This window comes from Acinonyx jubatus, chromosome B3 (genome assembly GCF_027475565.1).
Source record: "Acinonyx jubatus isolate Ajub_Pintada_27869175 chromosome B3, VMU_Ajub_asm_v1.0, whole genome shotgun sequence".
Taxonomy (NCBI): domain Eukaryota; kingdom Metazoa; phylum Chordata; class Mammalia; order Carnivora; family Felidae; genus Acinonyx; species Acinonyx jubatus.
In genome coordinates, this window is record NC_069386.1 from 52,639,612 (window position 1) to 52,664,358 (window position 24,747).

Here is a 24,747-nt window from a genome sequence, read left to right on the forward strand (position 1 = left end):
TGAGTACTATTGTCTGGCAGCAAGATTATTACTAAGTAAAGGTGGAACCACCAAAACAATATTCCTCCAATTTCATTAGTGTCTATGTTCTTCTTTTGCCTATTTCTGGTGCAACTGAAACACAACCATTTTCTCTAGCAACATTTATCCTAGTCATTAATTCTTTTTAATCATTTACACCTCTCCTACCCTCCTTCCCTAACTCCCCATGGCTTCAGCAAAGTGGAAGAAAGGTACCTGCTCAAAGGATTAAAAGAAAAAGTAATAATAATAACATTGATAATAAAAAATAAAAATGGAAGTAATCAGTATTAACTGAACCCTAACATGACTACAATGTCATTCAAATATAAAAAGCTGTCACATAAAAACAAGGGACTGACTAATCACTTGTTGAATGAAACAGGAAGATGTGGTGTGTAGGTATGTGTACACACACTGGAGTATTACACAGCTGTAAAAAGGATGACTGTGTAATGTATGACAACATGGATGGACCTAGAGGGTATTATACTAAATGAAACAGATTGAGAAAGACAAATGTGGAATCTAAAAAAGTACAAATGAATAAACAAACAAAAAGTAGAATCATACCTGCAAACACAGAGAACTGATGGTTGCCAGAGGGAAGGGGGGTGGGGAGATAGGGAAAATGGGTGAAGGAGAATGGGAGACAGGCTTCCAGTTATGGAATGGGTAAGTTATGGGAATAAAAGGCACAGCATAGAGTAGTCAATGATACTGCAATAGTTCTGTATGGTGAGAGATGGTAGCTACACTTGTGGTGAATACAGCATAACACATAGTTGCCAAATTACTATGCTGTATACTGAAACTAATCTAACATTGTGGGTCAACTACACTCAAATAAAAAAGTTAAAAAACAACAAAACACACACACACAAAATAAGTGACTAAACCTCGAACCCTGAGAAAGTACAGCTGCAGTCACATTTTTATTTTAATGTTTATTTATTTTTGAGAAAGACAGAGAGACAGAGCTTGAGTGGGGGAGGAGCAAAAAGGGAGGGAGGCCCAGAATCTGAAGCAGGCTCCAGGTTCTGAGCTGTCAGCACAGAGCCTGATGCGGGGCTCAAACTCATGAACTGCAAATCATGACCTGAGCCAAAGTGGGACGCTTAATCCACTGAGCCACCCAGGCACCCCACAATTTTCTTATTTAATACATGAGTAAACTGAATCCTTCCACTTGACTTGGCGATCATTTAGTGGAGAGGAAAACTGATTATGTGTCTGTATGCTGCTATAAACTTGTATTAATCCAGGCGCCTGGGTGGTTCAGTGGGTTAAGCATATGACTTCAGCTCAGGTCATGATCTCACGGTCAGTTTGAGCCCCACATAGGGCTCTGTGCTGATAGCTCAGAGCCTGGAGCCTGTCTCCCTCTCTCTCTGCCCCTCCCCTGCTGACTTGCACATGTGTGCGTGCATTCTCTCTCTCAAAAATAGAACTTTAAAAAAAACTTGTATTAATCCAAGACAAATTAGGTATGTGTATATAGTGTGAGTGTATCCACATTTATACACATATAACTTTGCAAATAATCAAACTAAATCTGCTTTTTCTGTCTGCAAAGGAGTTTGAACATGCTGCTGAATAATGTGATCTAAATTTCAGTATTAGTTAAAACTCTTAGAAGAAATCGATAGCTCTGCTGCGTAAAAATAACTTAGCAAATAAGAATGCAGAAATAAAAGGTACCTGCTGTTGCTTGAAATCAGGCCTTTTTTTGATAAGATTATAAACAGTCACATATTTCATATATAGTACATAGGCCCTTTCCTCATCACGATCTAATCTGCTTTCTTCTGCTGTCTTGAAGATCTTCAGGGCACTCTGTACATAACTTCAATTAGAGAAAAAAAAAATAATTAAAACACTTAACACGTTGGCAGGGGGCAGGGCGAGTCATGTTTAAGGTCTACAGAGTATTTTGATAACATGAATTTCATAATGTAGATTGCATTACTTCATAACTGGTACAAAGTTAGATATATGTTAGGATACAACCTGAAAATTCCCCTAGCCTACAAATAAATACTTCTGTTTCCTAATAGTTGTTTATATTCCATCAAGCTATTCAAAATGCGTTAAGCCTAGTTTTAAAAGATCTGCTAATAGATAATCCTGAGGCAAGTGTTCCTTGGGCAGCCATGTAATAGTCATACTCTGATTAAAGAACAAAACTCCATACCATTTTTACTGAAGAAAGGCAAAATCTTTATTACTTTAATGTTAAAATACTTTTCAGTTTTCTTCATCCCTTTCTAACTATGTTGTAAAAATTTCCCCACCTAAAAATCCAAAAAAAAAAAAAGGGACAGGGAAGGGGATGTGATTCAATCTTTTCAGCCGGTTAAAGTTTTCTACAAAATGGCTGAACTGCACTCTTATTCACTGATCCTGGTGGAAAAGAGATTTAAAATCTAAAAATAAGGCATTTTAAAATTCCACTTTAGTAAAATATTTAAAGATTCTGTGGCCTTCATTATAAGGCCATTTGCCTGGTTAACAGTCTTTAGAAAGCAAATTAATAAAATAGGCATTTCTGCAAGAGAAATGCAATCACTTAGGACTAAAGTTCTGGCAATCCAATTATAGTGTCAATGCTTATACATAATGCTCTTTATTGGCAACTTATTTATGCAAAGCAGTGCTTCTTGTTTTTCTATATTTTTCAAACTGCTCCACAACTGCAAACATGGATTAATGATGAAATTGGTCAGGCCAAGAACACCACACAAAGCAACAGGGCCAAAGTGATATTTAGGACCAAAGACAGTCCTATACAAGGACCAGTTTAGTCAGTGTGTATGCCCTGCCTAGCATGGCATCACAGTCCTAGGACAGAAGTAAATCAAACCAAAGCTAGAAAGGAGATTCCCTAGAAGAGCTTAGGAGTAGGTGCAACAGTGCTTGGGTTTTCTTTAAACTTTCACTCTGAGGCATGTACATTTCACGGGCTTATATGTAGCAGATCAAGGTGAGATGGCTGCAGTGCTGCTGTGAGTCCAGTGAAACAACCAAAAATCCTAAAAGGATTCTAGCATTTTTTAGAATAGTGCTGTGACATAGCAAGAACATGAGTTTGTGGTTCTATACTTAGGGAGTCCTTCTGACATATCACTTCCTATGGGACCAGGGTGGTCCCAGAGCTAACCTAGACACTGTCAGAATGAAACTGATCTATCTTAGGATTAGGTAAAGATTTCTGAGAAAGCTTCAAGGTGGCTTTATCTTTCCCACTGTTTCCTATTTGAAAGTGATTCAACAGAAGTTAAAGAGCTGCTTTCTCTGTCACTGCATTAATATTACCAACTTAGCTCAAGAAGTGAAACAATCCCTCTCTTATTCTTCCTGCCCCTGAAAAGATCTCTTTTTAAAAAGCCCATTTTGTCCATAATTATGATGCTTAGAAATACCAGTTCATTTTGGGATTTTCTTTCTTGACCTTCTTTAAAGTTTCTACTATTCCCTCCTCTTCATCCTTGATGTTTTTCTTTGCATTTTCTGTCTATTCATGTAGAAAATGACTCATAAAGATGTCCCTGTGCATTCATAGGTTTCTCTAGACGTCTGTTCACAGGTTCATTTGGGATCATACATATCTTTTTTTTTAGGGCCTTCCATTTATGGAGGACCCACAGAACCCTTCTTTTCTCCCTGATTTCTACAATCTGCTTACCCCAAGTCCAGGGTATATGGCTGACTAAATCCATCTTTCTTTCTGAAACTCTATTTCCAACTCTACAATAATGTAGTTACTTCATTAATCTCCAAATCTCCTTTGTCGGTCAAAATTAATTCAGAGGAAAAGTTCGCTATTGCCTCTTGTCTCTTAACGGAGACAAAACTTCAAGAAGTTAATCTTATTGAAAGCCCATTTTTAGCAAAATTACTTCCAGTTGGTATCAAAATACCTGGACCTCTCCCTCACAATTATATTTTATCTCAAGATAGATATTGTAATCATTATCAGTAAAGTATCATCTCTAGCCTCGACCTCAGCAGGTTGATAGACTCCATGTCTTCAAAAATAAAAATACATAAAATAAATCATTTAGTTAAAAGTTCATGTTAAATTGGTACAAATTAATATTATGCTGAATATAAGATTAAAAAAAATATGTATTTCACTTCCTTTAATCAAAGAAGCCTATGCTAGGACCAGATGTTCCATGTGAAACATACAAGGATAAAAATGATCTTTAATTAGGAAGTATTTCTGCACTATTTTATGAAAGGACATTAACTGTGGCTGTATGAGTTTTGTAGAAACCTCGTAGTCTTCACCTCGTAAACTTATAATCTGATATATTGTCCAAAGAATAGAAAACATGCATTTTGCCAGAATACACATACATTCTGCCAAGATAAAGAACTTCTCTAAGCAGGTCTTATTCATGTGATGATGCCATTTTTCAAATAAGCTTCAAATTGACTACTCCTCTAATTCATTTAATAATACGGAAATGAAGTAAAACTTAATATATAATTCAGTGAAACTAGCAAAGAATACATACTTCTTCGTGCTTATTTTCTCTGGTTTAACTTCTGTCTTCTTATTGAGGTCTTTTAGTGAAGAACTGAGGTAGAGTTCTTTGGGAACTGAAGCCACAGCAGGCATGATGAATTAGCTTAACTTTTCCACTTTCACAATGGACGGTGTACTTCGTTAAAAGTAGTTCTTTTCTGAAACAAAACAAATGCAAATAATTCCAATTAACAAGTGAAAAGACATAAAAGTTCTAAACTGACTCTTTTGTTAAAAGAGTTAAAAGACATAAAAGCCCTAAACTATATCTTTTGTTAAGAGTTAATTTCAAATTATCTTGAGTATCTATTTTGGGAATTCAAGATATAAAGGCTATCATTAAACAAATTAATTTTTTTCAAATATTCACTAAATGAATTATTATTTCTATTGCTTTGCCTTAATTATTAAGAATCTTTCCTGTCAAAAGAATCAACAGAGTAAGAACTTCTATATTTTTCTACCATTAAATCTGCATTAATGCATAGATCACAAGTAGAAAGAAGTTTCATTTAGAAATATTTCCCTCTCTCATTGATAATACCAGTTTATAAAAGGAAACAAACTGGGGGTAGGGAGTAGGCAGGGCCACTTTATGTGGAGCTAGGCATATATGAACAGAATACACTCAAGTACTTTGGTTTATTCCAAAAAGGGTCTTTGAAGCTTCATTACATTCTTTGCTCCTCATACACTGTGCTAAATTCTGATTAGGAAGATGGAGCAAGTAGTAAAATGAACATTAAGAGGAAGAAAAGCTGGGTATGTATCAATTGTGTGTGTATGTGTGCAGGAATGCATATAGGGCAGATCAGGAGAGCATAGCAAATGAGAAGTCTCGGTAAGATCCTAAGTTGTCACCAAATGAAAGCTTCAGAGGAATCCCATTAAATTTATACAATGTCTTCTGCTGTGAAGAACTAATTGCAATTCAAATAAATACAGGCATACCTTGTTTCACTGTACTCCATTTTATTGTGCTTCTGTTTTTTACAAACTGAAGGTTTATGGCCACACTGCATCAAGCAAACCTACTGGTGTCATTTTTCCAACATCTGCTTACTTCATGTCTGTGTCACACTTTGGTAATGCTCACAGTATTTCAAACTCTTTCATTATTATATTTTTTAGTTATCTGTGATTACTGATTATGACTCACTGAAAGCTCAGATTATGGTTAGCATTTTTTAGCAATAATTTTTTATTAAGTTTTTAATTTTGATTTCAGTATAGTTAACATAGCGTTATATTAACTTCAGGAGTACAACGTATTGATTCAAGAATTCTATGCATTACTCAGTGCTCTTCATGATAAATGTACTCTTTACTCCACATTACATATTTCACCGATTGCCCCCCCCCCCCCCCCCCCACTCTGGTAGCTACCAGTTTGTTTGTGCCCGGGTGGCTCAATCAGTTAAGTGTCTGACTTCAGCTCAGGTCATGATCTTGCAGGTCGGTGGGTTTGAGCCCTGCATGGGGATCTGTGCTGATGGCTCAGAGCTCTCTTCAGATTCTGTGTCTCCCTCTCTCTCTGCCCCTTCCCTGTTCATGCTCTGCCTCTTTCTCGAAAATAAACATTTAAAAAATCTTTTCAAAAGAATCTGTTTCTTGGTTTGTCTACCTTGTTTTTTTTTTCCTTTGTTTCATTTCTTAAATTCCACGAGTCAATAATATGGTATTTGTCTTTCTCTAAAAATGTCGTTTATATTCTCTAGTGCCATCCATGTTGTTGCAAATGGCAAGATTTCATTCTTTTATATCGCTAAGTATTTCATTACATATATAAAATGTTTCATATATGTGCACCATATAGAATAAATATGTAACATATAAAATATTTTACATATAATTATATGCCATACTCATATATATATATATATATAATATATACCACTTCTTCATCTATTCACCTACCAAAGAACACTTGGGTTGCTTCCATATCTTGGCTATTATTATAAATAATGCTGTAATAAACAAAGGGGTGCACGTATCCCTTTGAATTAGTGTTTTTGTATTTTGGGGGTAAATACCCAGTAGTGATTACTGGATTATTGGGTAGTTCTGTTTTTAACTTAAAAAACATTTTTTTAATGTTTTTATTTGTTTTTGAAGACAGAGAGAGACAGAGTATGAGCAGGGGAGGGGCAGAGAGAGGGGGAGACACAGAATCTGAAGCAGGCTCCAGGTTCTGAGCTGTCAGCACAGAGCCCGACACGGGGCTTGAACTCATGGAGTGTGAGATCATGACCTGAGCTGAAGTCGGATGCTCAACCGACTGAGCCACCCAGGCACCCCTATTTTTAACTTAAGAAACAGTCACACTGTTTTCAACAGTGGCTGCACCAGTGGTTGCGCAGTGCATGAGGGCTCCTGTTTCTTCATTCTTGCCAACATTTGTTTCTTGTGTCTTTGATTTTAGCCATTTTGGCAGATGTGAGATACCTCATTGTAGTCTTCATTTGCATTTAGATGATGATGATGAGTGACACCGAATACCTTTATGTGTGTCTGTTAGTCCTCTATAGGTTTTTTTTTCTTTAGAATTTTTAAACGTTTATTTTTGAGAGAGCAAGAGCATGAGCAGGGGAGGGGCAGAGAGAGGGAGGCAGAGGGTCTGAAGCAGGCTCTGTGCTGTCAGCACAGAGCCCAATGTGGGGCTCCAACTCACAAACCATGAGATTATGACCTAACAGACTATGACACCCAGGCGCCCTAGGTCTCCTGTGAAGAAATGTCTGTTCATGTCTTCTGCCTGTTTTTAAACTAGATTATTGTTTTCGGGTATGGGGTTGTATAAGTTCTTTATATATTTTGGATACTAACCCTTTATCAGATATGTTATATGCAAATATCTTCTGCCATTCACTAGTTTGCCTTTGTTTCCCTTACCGTGCAGCTTTTTGACGTAGCCCCAAGAGTTTATTTTTCCGCTTGCCTCATGAGATATATTTAGAAAAATGTTGCTATGGCCGATGGTAGAGAAATTACTGCCTATGATCTCTTAGGATTTTTGTGGTTTCAGGTCTCATATGTAGGTCTTTAATCCATTTTGAGTTTATTTTTGTGTATGAAGAAATACATTGTGTGGTCCAATTTCATTCTTTTGCATGTAGCTGTCCAGATAGCCCAACACGATTTGTTGGTCTTTTTTCCATTGTATATTCTAGCCTCCTTTGCTGAAGATTAAGGGACTATACAATCGTGGGTTTATTTCTGGGATTTCTATTCTGTTCCATTGATCTACTGTCTATTTTTATGCCAGTATCCTACTATTTTGATTACTACACCTGTGTAATAAAAGTCTGGAATTGTGATACCTTCAGTTTCATTTTTTCTTTTTCAAGATTGCCTTGGTTACTTGGGGTCTCTTGTGGTTCCATACAAATTTTAGGGCTGTTTGTTCTAGTTTGAGTTGCTATTTTGACAGGGATTGCATTAAATCCGTAGATTGCTTTGGGTAGTATAGACATTTGAACAATATTTGTTCTTTCAACCTATGTGCATAAGACTGTCCTTCCATTTCTTTGTATCCTCAATTTCTTTCATCAGTGATTTATAGTTTTCAGAGTACAGGTCTTCCACTTCCTTGGTTAAATTTATTCCTAGATATTTTATTGTACTTGGCACAACTGTAAATGGAATTCTTAATTTCACTTTCTGCTGCTTCTTTATAAGTGCATAGGAATGCAACAGATTTCTACACACTGATTTTGTATCCTGTGACTTTACCAATTAATTTATCAGTTCTGGTACTTTTTTTGGTTTATGCTTTAGGGTATTCTATATACAGTACCATGTCATCTGCAAAGAGTAAAAGTTTTACTTCTCCCTTACCAATATGGATGCATTTCTATTTGTTGTCTGATTGCTGTGGCTAGGACTTCCAGTACTATGTTGAATAAAAGTGGGGAGAATGGACATCTTTGTCTTGTTCCTGATCTCAGGGGGAAACCTTTCAGTTTTTCACCATTGAGTATGATGTTAACTGTGGGTTTTCATAGATGGACTTTATCATGTTGACATATGTTTCCTCTACACCTACTTTGTTGAGGGTTTTTGTCATGGATGTTGTACTTTGTCAAATGCTTTTTCTACATCTATTAAAATGATCATATGGTGTGTATCCTTTCTCTTACTGATGTGATCTATCACAGAGATTGATTTGTGAATGCTGAACCAACCATCCTGCCATACCAGGAATAAATCTACTTGATCATGGTGCATTTTTTTTTTTTAATGTATTGTTGGATTCAGTTTGCTAGTATGGAGATATTGGCCTATAGTTCTCTTTTTTTATGGTGTCTTTATTTAGTTTTGGTATCAGGGTGATACTGGCTTCATAGAATGAATTCTGAAGTTTTTTTCTCTTTTAGTTTTTGGAATAGTTTGAGAAGAGTGGGTATTAACTCTCCTTTAAATGTTTGGTAGAATTTGTCTGTGAAGCCGACTGGTCCTGACTTTTGTTTGTTGGCAGTTTTTGATGACTCATTCAATTTCCTTGCTGGTAATCCGTCTGTTCAAATTTTCTATTTCTTCCTGCTTTAGTTTTGGTAGATTATATACTTCTAGGAATTTATCCATTTCTTCTAGGTTGTCCAATTTGTTGGCATATAATTTTTCATAATATTCTTTTATAATTGTTTTTATTTCTGTGGTGTTGGTTGTTATGCCTCCTGTTTCATTTGTGATTTTGTTTATTCAAGTTTGTTTGTTTTTGAAGAGTCTGGCTAGAGGTTTATCAATTCTGTTGATCTTTTTAAAGGACCAGCTCCTGATTTCATTGATCTGTTCTATTTTTTTGTTTTTGTTTCTATGTCATCTATTTCTGTTCCAATCTTAATAGTTCCTTCCTTCTGTTGGTTTTAGGTATGTTTGTTCTTTTTCTAGCTCCTTTAGGTGTAAGGTTAGGTTGTTTGAGATTTTTCTTGCTTCTTGAAGTAGCCCTGTATTACTATACACTTCCCTCTTAGAACCACTTTTGCTGCATCCCGAAGATTTTAGACTGTGGCGTTTTCATTTTCATTTGTTTCCATGAAATTTATGATTTCTTCTTTGATTTCTTGGTTGACCCATTCATTGTGTAGTACCATGTTATTTAACTTCCATGTAGTGCTCTTTCCAGATAGTTTCTTGTAGTTGATTTCTAGTTTCATAGTGTTGTGGTATGAAAAAGATGTATATTACTGATCTTCTTGAATTTGTTGACTTGTTTTGTAGCCTAATATGTGATCTTTTGTGGAGAATGTTCCGTGTGCACTTGAAAAGAGTGCATATTCTGATGTTTTATGATGGAATATTCTGAATATACCCAGTAAATCCCTCTGGTCAGTGGTCATTTAAAGCTACTGTTTTCAGTGTGACTGACTGGCACAGTGAGAAGAGTATGTGTCTCTTGATCTAGGGGTTGTGAGTTCAAGCCCCATGCTGGGTGTAGAGATTACTTAAACAAACATAATTTAAAAATAAAGCTACTGTTTCCTTGTTGATTTTGTTTGGATGATCTGCTCATTGATGTAAATGGGATAATAAAGTCCCTTTCTGTTATTGTATTACTACTAATGATTTCCTTTATGCTTGCTATTAACTGTTTAATGTATTTGGGAGCTCCCATGTTGGGTACATTAAATATTTACGATTGCTATATCTTCTTGCTGGATTGTCCCCTTTATGATTATATAGTGTCCCTGTCTGTCTGTTACAGCCTTGCCCTAATGTCTATCTTGCCCAATGTAAGTATTGCTACCTTGGCTTTCTTTTGACATCCATTTACAAGCTAAGTATTTCACCATCCCCTCACTTTTAATCTGCAGGTGTCTTTGGTCTGAAATGAACCCCCTGTATGCAGCATTATTCATGGGTTTTTTTTTTCTTTAATGCACTCTATCACCTTATGTCTTTTGACTGGAGCATTCAATTTACGTTCAAAGTAATTGTTGATAGATATGTATTTATTTCCATTTTATTACTTGTTTTGTGGTTGTTTCTACAGATTTTCTCTGATCCTTTTTTCTCTTGCTCTTTCATGATTTATTGGTTTTCTTTAGTGATATACTGGAATTCCTTTCTCTTTGTTCTTTGCATACTCATTACTGGCTTTTTATTTGTGGTTACTCTTAGGTTTATTATAACATCTTATATATATAGTAATCTATATTAAGTTGGTGATCCACTTTGTACTCCTCTCCCACCCCATGTTTTAGGTATATGGTGTCACATTTTACATCCTTTTATTTTATGAATCCTTTAATTTTTACAGAAATACTCGTTTTTACTGCTCTTGTGTTTTTTACTTTTCATCCTCTCATGGTCTTTCCTTTCCATTCAATGATTTCCCTTTAATATTTCTTGTTGGGCTGGTTTAGCACTTATGAACTCCTTTAATTTTGTTTGTCTGAGAAACTCTTTATCTCTCCTTCTCTTCTGAATGCTAGCCTTTCTGGATAGAGTATTCTTGGCTGCAGATTTTTCCCTTTCAGCACTTTGACTATATTATGCCACTCCCTTCTGGCCTGCAGTTGCTGCTGCAAAATCTGCTTACAGGCTTATGGGGCTTCACTTGTATGTAACTATCTTCTTTTCTCTTGCTGCTTTAAGAATTTTTTATTACTACTTTTTGCCATTTTAATTAATATGTTTTGTGGTATGGACCTCCTTGCATTAATTTTTTGGGGAAGATCTCTGCGCCTCCTAGACTTGGATTTCTGTGTCCTTTCCCAGATTAAGGAAGTTTTCAGCTATTATTATTTCTTCAAATAAATTTTCTATCCCCTTTTCTCTTCTTCGGAGATCCCTATAATGCAGATGTTACTACACTTGATGGAGTCAGAGTTCCCTACAACTATTCTCAATTTACCTAATTTCCTTTCCTCTCCTTTGCTCAGCTTGGTTACTTTCCATTACTCTTCCAGGTCATTAATTTGTTCCTCTGCCTCATCTAGTTTGCTATTTATTCCATCAGGTGTATTTTAATTTCATTTATTGTGTTCCTCTTTTTTTTCTTTAGTGTTTTTTTTTTTTTTTTTTTTTTTTGAGAGAGACTGAGCAGGAGCAGGGGAGGGACAGAGAGAGAGGGAGACACAGAATCCAAAACAGGCTCCAGGCTCTGAGCTGTCAGCACAGAGCCCAATGCGAGGCTTGAACCCACAAACCCCAAGATCATGACCTGAGTCGAAGCTGGACACTTAACCAACTGAGCCACCCAGGTGTCCCTCATTTATAGTGTTCTTGATATCTGGTTCTGTTTTCTTTGTTAAGTGTCTCATTCGCTGATGTAGTCCACTCTTTTCTCAAGTCCAGTGAGTTATCTTAGTGATCATTACTTTAAATTCTTTAGCAGGCACATTATATCCATTTCACTTAGTCTTCTGTTGCGGTGTGGTCTTGTTCTTTCATTTTGGACATATTTCTCTGTCTCCTCATTTTGTTAACTTTGTTTCTCTGTGGTAAGAAGGTAAGCTACATCTCTTGCTCTTCACGTTAATGGCCTTATGAAGAAGAGGTCCTGTAATGTCCTGTGTTCAATGTCCCCTGTTCCCCAGGGCCTGGTGCTTCAGGGAGTATCTCCCATGTGTGTTGCGTGTGCTCTGCTGTTGAGAACCTGGCCTCTTTTTCCTTCAATCCAGTTGTCTGCAGAGGCTCTCTTTGCCTGTTGTGGGCAGTGTTTGATCCCAGGTGGGGTGGGACACATTTTAACGAGGTGTGTGGTGGTCGGCTTGCGAAATGAGATGTGTCACTGCTGCCGGTATTACTGAGGTCCCACAAAATGCACGCGTCGGGAGACAAGGTGTTGGTGGGGTCTGTTCTGGGGGAGGGGGCCTGCAGTGCCCAGGCTGAGCCAAGTGTGACTGGGAAGGGCGATCTGCCAAGTACAGGGATCAGGCTTGGTGTAAGCAAATTACGTAGTGAGTGTTGGTGCTATGCTGGTTCCTGCAGGTGGCACTGTGTTTATACTGGGGAGAGTGTGCCAGCTCCTTTGTTCCTGTTGGGGTCTCTCTGTGATCCCTGCCTCTCTAGGCCACACTCTGAATAAATCACTCTCTTTCCCACTTGCCCCCAGTGTTTTTCAAACTGCTGCTTCCAGGCTGTATCTTCATGGGCTGTTTCTCGTGCTGTCTCTTTAAGGTTGGGGACTCCACTTCCTAACACCTTCCTGGCTCTCCAAGAACCCAAGCCTGCTGATTTTTAAAATCCCAGGCTTTAAGTCCCACCGGTAAAATCCCAGGCTCTAAGTCCCACCAGTCGTAAGAACTCACAAAATGCAGCTCCTCTCGCTTTCAAAGCAAATGCTATGGGAAAATGTCTCCCCCGTGTGGGCTCTCTGGTGTGAAGCTCTCTGTTTTTTGCCCTTCTTCTTACCACCAGTTCCCTCCCCACCATAGATAGCTGCAGTTCATTTTGCTTCCAAACTGTATCTCTGCCCTCCCTACCTTCTCTGATGGGGCCTTCTTCTTCCACACCTTTAGCTGTGGAATTTGTTATGCCAGTCTCCAAATCATTTTCTGGGCCATTTACACTGATGTGAGTGTTATCTAGTAGTAACTCTGGGACAAGGTGAGCTTAGGGTTCTCCTACTCTACCATCTTCCCAGCCAGCAATAAAGTATTTTTTTAATTTAGCAATGTAGTTTTTTAGACCTATGCTATTGCACACTAAATAGACTATAGTACAGTGTAAACATAACTTTCATATGGATTAGGAAACAAAAAAATTCATTTGGTTCTTTTTATTGCAATATTTGTTTTATTGCAGTGGTCTGGAACTGAACTCACAATGCCTCCAAGGTATGCCTGTAACTACATTAATGCATTTAACAGACTGTAACTTTTCCCCCCATCATTTCCTTTCACTATCTTAATGCTCTTCCTTTTATCAGTTTACTTTTATTAGATGAGTGGTCATCAATGAATATCTAATCCTGAAAAGCTGAGTAAGATACAACTTAGGGGGAAAAAGGCATCTGTTCACTTTTGTGAAACTCCAAAGGCACCCTGATTTGCTTGGATTCTAGTCATGTTTTATATTAAATACTAATATTTTGTGATTTTTTTAAAACTTATTCCTTCTAACCCTGTACAATCAACCGACTGCCTTAGTCACCAAACCTAGCTGTCTATTTTTCTCTAAAAGTTATTTTTATAACATTCATGTTTTTCCATCTTATACTTGCTCTATGTACCTACAAACACATGTTTAATCAAATGCTTTACTTAGCAGTTTCAGATCTCTGCATTTAGGAACAAGTCTTAAATAGAAGCACTTTCTACACTTGTCTCTCCACTCTGTGTTCTGTGACTAAAGCCAAAGGGATAGGGGAGGAAAAAAAACCTTTGGACCACACCATCATTCCCAAATGGATCAAAAACATTAAATGTCCTTCTAGTTACATATCTAATTCATCAACAATTCATCACAAAAACAGGTCACAGCACCCATTAAGTAGAGTATGACAGGGATCCCTTGGATTTCCTCACAATTACAGAGACTACAGCATTGTCTGAGTATCTTAACTTGCAAAAAACACTATGTTATGTATTAAAGATATAAAGGGTATATAAGACATGGTCCGTGACTTTCCAAGATAAACAGTTTAACCACAAAACACCCTTTCGTCCCCCATTCCCACCTCCTGCCTATCCCCCCAACTCTGAGTGAAAAAGCAGGAATATATATAACACCATTTGTATAAAGTTTTAAAACAAATTAAATTTAACAGTGTATTGCTTAAAGATACAAATAAGATAAATCTATAAAGACAGACAGGAAATGATAAACATAAATTCTGTATCTGGAGAGGCAGACAGAGGATGTAATCAGGAGACACATACAAGGTATCAGTAAGGTTTTATTCCTCAGTTTCAGTGGCACATTTGAAGGTGATCATACGGTAATCATTTTATTGTGATGCTTCATAACATATAAAAGAATTTAAGTAATGTACTTAACATAGATCTCATAAAAAATTTTAAAGAAAGCAATTAACTATGAGATTAACAATGCAAATATGAATAAAAATGTGCAATTGTATATAAATATGAAAACACCCAGACACATGTGAAAGTTAGGAAGTATGGGTAAAACAAAGACAAAATATGTATGTTTTAAAATACTGATTAAAAAAAATATATTTAGAATATTGGAAGAGCCTGATATATAAATCTTTTGGAATACAGCTTCCATACAGTGGTGTGAATAGAAGCAAAAGCATGAGCATTAAGGAATAAAGACATGGAAACATTGTAGATAATTTGAAAAATAAAAAACTGGCAATAAAAAAGAGAATGCTGGGATAGAGTTGGATGGTGCTCCAGGAACATGATTTCTACTGAAATATAAGAAGCAATAGTTGAGGAGTAATACATTTGACTAAAGGAAAGCACAGTAAGGTCAAGAAACTCTTAAGGAAGGTGTTTAAGGAAACATATAGCACAGGGCAGGGGACACTGGAGCTGGGACTATTAATGAGGCCAGAAGACAGATAATGGTAACAAGAGCTATTTCTGACTCTTCTGCCCTCAAGTAGATCAGCTAAGATCTTAGGCTTACTTAGCCAACAGTGAACAAATATCTGCTCCCCCAATACAAACCACCTCTTGAAATGTAATTCCCCCAAAACCCAATCATTTTTTGTTGGTGATACTAGTAAGTGTACTAAGACAGGGACTAAAGCCAGAGTTAGGCAGAGTAACCAGGTACCAGTCTGACAGTACCTGTTTTTCCAACTCTATTCTCTATCTGGGTCACAAGTTAGTGGTCTAACCACAGAATATATGTTCAAAAAGTCAGATAGAGCCTATTTTGTTGATTCATGACAATTAGGTTTCTTGGCTGGGAAAGAAAGCTATTGATTTGAACCTTCTAAAATTAAGGTCTAGACAATATTCTCAGTTGCATCTGTTTTTCATGATTACCTTTAAAGCTTGGATCTTTGAAAGACAAATAATACAAAAACTAATTATGCTACCTAGGTAACTTAAAATAGGAAACCATTAGCTATCTCAAGATTAAATTCGATTCAAACATTCACAGATATCCTGCTGTATAAAAGATATTGTGCTGCCAAGAACTCAAAGATTAGATATCTCTTTCCTCAACAAGTTTAAAAAAATTAACATGAAAGAGAAAGCTGGAAGCAATGGTAATACAACACAGTAAGATATCCAACTATAAAGAGTTACAAACATTGTACAGTAAGAAAAATTAACAAGGAAGATTAACCATGAGAAGAGGGATCTTGAAAGAGACAGCATTTATGTGAATCTTGGTAAAAGGCTTTTGACAGGAAAAAAATCAAAGAACATCTTTAGGAACTAGCCGATATAGGGAACGAACTAAGACCTACTAGACAGGAAAGCCTGAAAAAATAGTGTGGGAATAGAAAATGGAAGGCCTTGAATGTCACATTAAAGCATTTACTTTGTTTTCTAAAGGTAATAACCATAAGGTTCTGAAGAAGAGAGTTACATGATCCAAACTGGCAACACTACAAAGTTAGGTTTTAAAAGACTGGAGATAAAGAAGACACTAGTAACCTATGATAATGATCCTAAGGAAAGATGATGAAGGTCAGAACTAGGGCAGGAGAGATGGAATGGAGGAGGCAGATACAAGAGACACTGCAAAGGTAGAATAACAGGGATTGGCTAACAATTAGATACATGGAGGGAAAGTAAAATAATAAGATTACGGTGACAAAGTTTTTTCTGAGGGTTTCTGGGAGAAAGATTGTATTTTTTTTTTCAACGTTTTATTTATTTTTGGGACAGAGAGAGACAGAGCAAGAACGGGGGAGGGGCAGAGAGAGAGGGAGACACAGAATCGGAAACAGGCTCCAGGCTCTGAGCCATCAGCCCAGAGCCTGACGCGGGGCTCGAACTCACGGACCGTGAGATCGTGACCTGGCTGAAGTCGGACGCTTAACCGACTGCGCCACCCAGGCGCCCCATGAAAGATTGTATTTTTTAAAGTGAACTTCCCTGTCCTTGATTTTTTTTTTTTAAGATTTTATTTTTAAGTAATCTCTACACCCACTCCAATTTATAACCCCGAGATGAAGAGTAGCATGCTCTAGTGACTGAGCCAGCCAGGCACCCCTGTCCTTATGTGATTTTTGAGAATAGCTGAAATAAGAAAACATTTTCTCTAATAAAAGGACCAAGGTTGTTTTCATTTTCATTCACAAAATTATATAAATTATGCTGTTAAATAAGATGCCTGGTATTAAAAATACTTAACAGTACTGCCTTAATTGCTGTTTGTCTCTACAAGCACACATTCTACAGAAGTCAAAGTACAAGGTAAAGAGTATTTCCCCTAAACAAATAAGACAGCAAAGAAGGATACATGTGTAACTTAAATCTATGCGAAATTTAATGTGTTAAATTCTTGATAAGTCATTCTGCTACACTTTAAAGTGAAAACCTCTAAAGAGATTTCAAAATAGACTGACAAAATAAATTAAGGGCTGTATCACTGGATGAAATCATAATTTATTTGGGCTGTAACAGTAAAAACAAGAAAAAGAGCAGCAGCAGTTTGTTGTTGTCACAACAATCCTACTGATCCTTATAAAATGTTTAATATGTGTAGAACTCAATTTATACAGTCTACTTGTTTAGCTCTAGAACTGAATATAACATACAGCCCACTAAAACTGTGTTATGCTTCAGAAAGGTTTGTAAGTTAAAAACAAATAAAAACAAAAAAGGATATGTAAGAAAAATTAAAGTTCTTCTGAAAAATTAATTTTCTTAAGATGTGTAAATCTGATAAAGATGAAATATTTCAGGGGCGCCTGGGTGGCTCAGTCAGTTAACCATCTGACTCTTGATTTCGGCTCAGGTCATGATCTCAGAGTTCGTGAGTTTGAGCCCCGCATAGGGCTTTGCACTGACAGGCTTGGGATTCTCTCTCCTCTCTCTCTGCCTCTCCCCTGCTCACTATCTTTCTCTCAAAATAAATAAATAAACTAAAAAAAAAAAAAAAAAGATGAAATACTTCAGCTTCAGTCAAACGGCAGTGCTCCAAAAGTGAAAGCCAGACAGTACTCAAATGAGCTAACAATGGGGGAAGGAAAGGGAACGCAGATGTATCCACCTCTCTGTTTATGACATCCTTCTGATTCTTCCAAAGAGAAAAAGTAGAAATGAGATGACCTGAACCACAAAGACTAAAAAGTAAAAAAAGTGAAGACTGAGGTTTGTGGTATTCAAACTGGTCCTGATATCTGAACTAGGGCTTCACACGAGCCACTGCCTGGGTTCTTGGCAAAGCTGAAAGGAAAGCAAAGTTTGTCTCCAGCAGGCATCCATCATCTCATCTCATCTCTACCCTTCTGACAGCAATAGCACTCATTATATCTTCTGATTGCCTTATATGTCATATAAGGCATTCTATACTCATTCTAATTTAAATGCCATAGAGTAGTAAGTATTCATGAAATGTTTTAATTTTTTTTTAGTGTTTATATTTGAGAGAGGGAGAGAGAGACAGAGCATGAGCAAGGGAGGGGCAGAGAGAGAGACGGAGACACAGAATCTGAAGCAGGCTCCAGCTCTGAGCTGTCAGCATGCAGCCCGATATGGGGCTTGAACTCACAAACCGTGAGATGATGACCTGAGCCAGAGTCAGATGCTTAACTGACTGAGCCACCCAGGCACACCTCATGAAATGTTTTAAAGTACTCTTAAAGTTGGGGCACCTGGGTGGCTCAGTCACTTAAGCGTTCAACTCTTGATTTCAGTTCAGGTCATGATCTCACAGTTCATGGGATGGAGCCCTGAATCGGGCTCTGCTGTCTGACAGCACAGAGCCTGCTTGGGGTTCTCTCTCTCACTCTCACTCTCTCTCTCTCTGTCCCTTCCCCACTCATGCTCTCTCAAAATAAATAGATTAAAAAAAATAATAAGGTAATCCTAAAGTATTAAAAGGCTCAACCCCTTCAAGAATTAGTGACTGCTAAAACTTATTTTCTAAATATTTTCTAAGTATCTGCTATGTGTCTAGCACTTGCTGTGTGACAGTAGTGTTTTAAAAATCCACCTACACCTGGGTGGCTCAGTTGGTTGAGTGTCCGAATCTTAACTATCAGCTCAGGTTGTGGTCTCACAGTCATGGGATCAAGCCCCATGTTGGGCTATGTGCTGACAGCATGGAGCCTGCTTGAGATTCTATCTCTCCCTCTCTCTCTGCTCCTCCCCTGCTCTCACGCACACACACACTCTGTCTCTCTCAAATACTCAAAAAATTTTTTTAACACTTTATTGTAAAGTAGGTTTTGTGATAGATGGCTTTGCCCAACTATTGGCTAATGTAAGTGATCTGAGCACGTTTAAGGTAGCCTAGGCTAAGCTATGATGTTTGTTAGGTTAGGTGTATTACATGCATTTTCAGCTTAATGATATTTTCAATTTATGATGGATTTATTGAGACATTACTCCATCATAAATTGAGAAGGATTTGTAATCCCTATAGTATTCCTTATTTTTTTAAGACCATTTAGAAGGTCACAATCAGCATTTAAAAAATAAAATTGATGAGAAAATGAGAGCATGTCACATATGGTGAGGTTAAGCATTGTTTCATCAAACTTCAGTTTTGTTTATATGCGTATGCATATACAGAACACTGGGTTGAAATGTAAAATGTATTTCTTACTATAGGTTACAAATGAAAAAGTGTACAAGTTCTGCAGAGTAATGCTATTCCAAGTGTGGCCCACAGACCAGTGATGGTTGGGGAACTGTCACCTGTGTGTGATAACATAAGAAATTTATGAAAGAATGTAAATCAATTAAGCACACTGAAGTTGTTATAGTAGCAAGACTTTCTCTGTGAAGAAAGCAATCCACTGATTCATATTCAAGCCTATCACACAAACTGACTACTTCGAGTGACACTGCTCTAGAGGAGAAAGAGAGTCACCACAGGGCTTCTGATTCAAATCTTAGTTTAGTTACCAAGACCAATCTAATACTTATTAAATAATAAGCCATCAACTAATTGCTACTCTGTACATTAATATGTGACTCCAGTCACTGGGAAGTCAAAAGAAGGAGAAAATGCAGTGTAGCTTCTTCCAGCCACTCTCTTCTCTTTTGTGCTGGTCCTTCTGCTTTCAAGGACCAACTTAAGGTCCACTTCTTCCATCCTTGATGGCCCCAGTTCTTGGAAGTTCATTTCTTGATCTCAGGTCTACAGTATGTGTAATCTATGTCATTGCCTTTGCCTTAGTATGGTATTTGGGCCAAATGACAGTTATGACTAGGTTTTAAGACCCTCATACCTCATAAACATGCAGTGCTCATGATGATGTGATGAAGCAGAGACAGAAACTAGCCCTATGGATGAGATTTAGCTATGAACAGAGAGAAAGGAGGGCATTCCAGAAGAGGAAACCAACATGAACAAAGACACAAAATGAGGAATTAGTATGGGAAGGCAATGAAAAAAATAAGGAATACTATAGGGATTACAAATCCTTCTCAATTTATGATGGGGTAATGTCTCAATACATCCATCATAAATTGAAAATATCATTAAGCTGAAAATGCATGTAATATACCTAACCTAACAAACATCATAGCTTGACCTAGCCTACCTTAAACGTGCTCAGATCACTTACATTAGCCAATAGTCGGGCAAAGCCATCTATCACAAAACTTACTTTACAATAAAGTGTTAAATATCTCATATAATTTATTGAATACTATACTGAAACTGAAAACAGAATAGTTGGAGTGTATCAGTTGTTTACCCTCACTATCACATGGCTGACTGGGTGCTCTGGCTCACTGCCACTGCCCAGCATCACAAGAGAATATACCACATACTGCTGCCTGGGAAAAGATCAAAATTCAAAATTTGAAGTACGGTTTCTACTGAATGTGTATCACTTCTGCGTCATCAAAAAGTTGAAAAATCTTAAGTCAAACCATTGTAAATTGGGCACCATCAGTACTGGGAAATTATCAGATCAATGGATTACATGCAAATGTACTCTTTACGTGTCACTACTCTGACATGCTAGATCCCTAGCACCTACCTCAGTCCTTACAGTCAACACTTAATAATGGTTGGCTAACAATAAATTATATTAGGTAAGGAGATGGAGTCATATTATGGAGGACTTCTGAAGCCGTCAAGTATTGTTTATATTTTATTCAGCAGGCAATAAACTAGTTTTGTTTTGTTTTTTTGAGAGAGAGAGAGAGAGAGAGAGATGGGGGGAGAGAGGGAGACAGAGAGGAAGGGAGAGAGAAGAGCAAGCAGGGGAGAGGGAGAGAGAGACTCTTAGGCCCCAACCTGGGGCTCAATCTCATGGGGGCTCAATCTCATGACTATGAGATCATGACCTGGGCCACAATCAAGAGGTGGACGCTTAACCAATTGAGTCACCCAGGCACCCCTAAACCAGTTTTGAAGGGAAAAATGATATCTCAGGGCAGGTCAAAGTGGGAATATACAAGATGGATGTGAAGAAACAAGAACAAAAGAATAATACTTTGTAATCCCTTACAGCTATTCTTGGATAAGAATTAGCAGGCCGTTGCAATTAAGAGAACACAAAAAGGCAGAAGCATGCTTTTGTAACAGACTGAAACAGAAAATTTTCTCTTCTGTACACACACACACACACACACACACACACCCACACACACACACACACACACCACAGAATGGTAGTGCTACTAACAACAACAACAAAATGAATACTGTGGTCTTAAAAATGTCAGTTTACCGCAGCACTTCTCAACCTGGCACTACTCCTATTTTGGACCAGATAAAAATTTGTTGTGGGAGGCTGCTCTCTGCATTGTAGGATATTTAGGAGCATCCCTGGACTCTACCCACTAGATGCCAGTAGTATTCATCTCCATCCTGTTGTGACAACCAAAAATGTCTCCAGACATTCCTGAATGACCTCTGGGGGGCAAAATTACTCCCAAATGAGAACTATTGATTTACAGAAAATTTTGAACATGTATACAAAAAGAACAACACCTAAAGATGTCTTGACAGAGATGTAAATATGTAATTAGAGACTTGGTCCATAGAGAGACCAGACAAATATTAAATCAACTATTAAAGCATTAATGTTAATTCTGATAATCCCTATTGTTTTGGGAGATAACAAAGTATTGACACTTAAATGATACATTATCTAGGATGTGGTTCAAAATAATCTGATTTTCTTCACTTTTATGTATACTTTAAAATTTCTATAATAGTTTTTAAAACACAGACATCATTTATGCTAATAATAAATCAGGAGAATGAATCAAGGAAATAAGATCTTGTTTCTCTATAACTGATAATATACTTGAAGGGCTCAGAACCTGGTGGGGAGGAGTATGAAAGGGAATGTTTCTAAAAGAGGAAAGAAACAGCCTGAAGAAAAACCAGATAAGTGCAACATCATGAAAAGCACAAAAAAAGAGCTTCAAAGAACTTTAGGTTCTTACAATGCTTAAAAAGAAAAAAAAAAAAGAATAAAGTAACTAGTCCTAGTTTTGAAGACTGACTGTATAAATTGTCTTCTATTTGGCAAACATTTATTAGACTACCTACATCTATTCAAGGTGCCATGTCAGAAGCTATAAGAAATACACAGACTATACCTCCTAACAAAGCTTCCACCTTTTAAGATGAAAGAGAAGTACACAATGTTAATATAAAGCAAAGAACCATCATATAGGTACTAACAAACCATGCCAAAATCTGTAACTTGAATTAAGACTATTCCTAGAAAGAAACCAGAAGGGTAACTGTTTTCTGTAACAGGTGTCTACTTACATTTATAACCTTAATCCATTTTGTACATCTTCTCCCTATCTCCTTAATTTTTTTAGCATATGCAAGAATAGATGAACAGGGAACCACATCATACTTAGTATGTACCAAAAACCACCATAAACAAAAGCAGACATGCTTCTCAATCTTAGCTGTAGAATCCCCTAAAGAATTTTTAAAAATATTGATGCGCAGAACCCACTCCTAAATGCTTACATTAGAATCTCAGAGCATGGGACTTGCACACAGGTATTTTTTAAAAGCTCCTCAGGTAAATTCTAACACGTGGTCAAGACAGATCCATGGACATAAAAAATGGATATAAGCATGTTACTAAAAGCAGTGAAACAGTATGATGATGACAATTAGGCTCTAGTTGATATCAATATTTTAAGTCTTATGATTCCCAATCTATCAAAATAATAAGAAACGATGTTCTTTTTCTTTTTGAAGTTTATTTATTTTTGAGAAGAAGAGAGAAAAAGAGAGAGAGAGAGAGAGAGAGAGAGAGAGAGAGAGAATCCCAAGAAGGCTCCGCACTGTCAGCACGGAGCCAACATGGGCTCGAACTCACAAACCATGAGATCATAACCAGAGCCAAAGTCAGACGTGTAACTGACTGAGCTACCCAGGTGCCCTCAGAAATCATTTTCATTTTTAAAATTATGTAACTGAGAGAATAATAATTAAAATAAAACCTTCAGGATTCCTATACCCATAACTTTTTCAGGACTAATTTGTTTTGAAATTGGTATTATAACATGTAACAATTTCTCTTACTATAAAGACATACAGGTTCACATCATTATTGGTATGTTTCAGAGAATTCAGAATTATGAAAAACTAAACTGTAATGTGTTAGAGGAGACACTGACTTTATTCACCACTACACATGAGTAGTTTTACTTGAATTAGTATGGCGATAAATATGGAATTCCAAATAAGCTTAATATGATATTTCATCATTTACTATATTAAGTTTTATGTTATTAGAGCACTGTAGGTCTTGGTTTCACTTTCCATTTATTAGCACATGACTTCGGGCAAATTCCTTAAATCCTCCCAACACCAACACTGCTACTCCTCAGTTTACGTCATCTACAAAATGGGAACGATTCATCTGCTTCTACAGAGTTTTCCTAAGTACCAAATGACAAAATACCTACAGAGAAATGCTTTTAAAATTGTAACGTACTGTGAAGATACAAAGCATTATGGTTAAAGAAATCAGAAGTGTACCTTACTCCGCATCTACTATTAAATCCAAACATTAGTTTAATACAACTTTATTATAGTAGGTTAATGGCCCCAAATTCTTTGATATTCTTCCCTCCAAAAAAGGTAGGGTCTATCACTTGGTTAGGGGAGGGCTCTGACTGCTCTAACAGAGAATGCTGGAAGCAATGCTATGCCAATTTCTGGGTCCAGCTTTAAGAGACAGCTTTCACTTCTGTCTCCTCAAATACTTGCTCTTGAAACTCAAACTCCATGCTGTGAGACGTCCAAGGCACATGAAGAGTCCATGTGCAGGCGCTCCAGATAACATCCCCAGCTGAACTCCCAGACAACATCAACTGCCACCCATTCAAATGAGCCATCTGGGATATCCCACTCGGGTAAGCTTTCAGATGACTCCAAAACCTAGCTGCTTATCTAACTACAAATGCATGAAACTCTTAAGTGAGAATCAACCAGCTGACCCCAGGCAGCCCAGAGAAATATAACAGATAAAACATTGTAGTTTGAAGCTACTTTGGAGTGATTCGTTATATAGCAATTGGTAACTGGGACAATAACCAATAGTTAAAATGCTTCCTTAACTATATCTAATTTGGTTATCAACTCATATTTAATGGGCACATTTTCCCCTTAATCTCTACAAAAATAATTGCAACTTCATGTAGAAAATATGTTAGATATTTTAAGGGAAAAAATCTAATATGCTTGATTTTAGAACTTTACAGAAGCCATTTTGGATCTTTCCCAGTATGTTCATATTACTGAACAAATGACCACAATGATTAATAAAGGTCAAGCAGATATACAGAGTTAAATGCTAGAAAGACATCTTTAAATTGTTTTTGTTTTTCTCACGCATTGTTTTCTTAAAGAACACATACCTACATGCTTACATGCAACTAATGCATATTTAGGTCATTAATAACAAGTGTTGTTTTACTATTATAAGAATCTTACTATCTAATTTTAAAGATATACCTAATGTGCCACAAAAAAAGGGATACACGTTTCAAGGCAGCCAGAGCAATATGATAAAAGCAAAGCACAACCTACATCACCTTTCAGACAAACTGGTCCAGTACTGTGGAGTCACAAGAAACTATTTAAATCCATCAAAGACATTTGACAATGAACCTTAAACAGAATCTGTTGAAATGCAAAAT

General features: G+C 37.0%; 1 protein-coding gene across 1 annotated transcript in view; it reads right to left on the reverse strand.

Moving 5' to 3' along the window:
- USP8 (ubiquitin specific peptidase 8) overlaps positions 1-24,747 on the reverse strand; it is a 76,826-nt gene that overhangs the window by 51,051 nt on the left and 1,028 nt on the right. The window contains exons 2-3 of the mRNA XM_027067236.2: positions 4,545-4,713; positions 1,723-1,867 (exon numbers count right to left, since the gene is read on the reverse strand). Of these exons, the coding sequence (XP_026923037.2) occupies positions 1,723-1,867; positions 4,545-4,648 (249 nt within the window). The 5' untranslated portion in view covers positions 4,649-4,713. The remainder of the gene's footprint in view (positions 1-1,722; positions 1,868-4,544; positions 4,714-24,747) is intronic.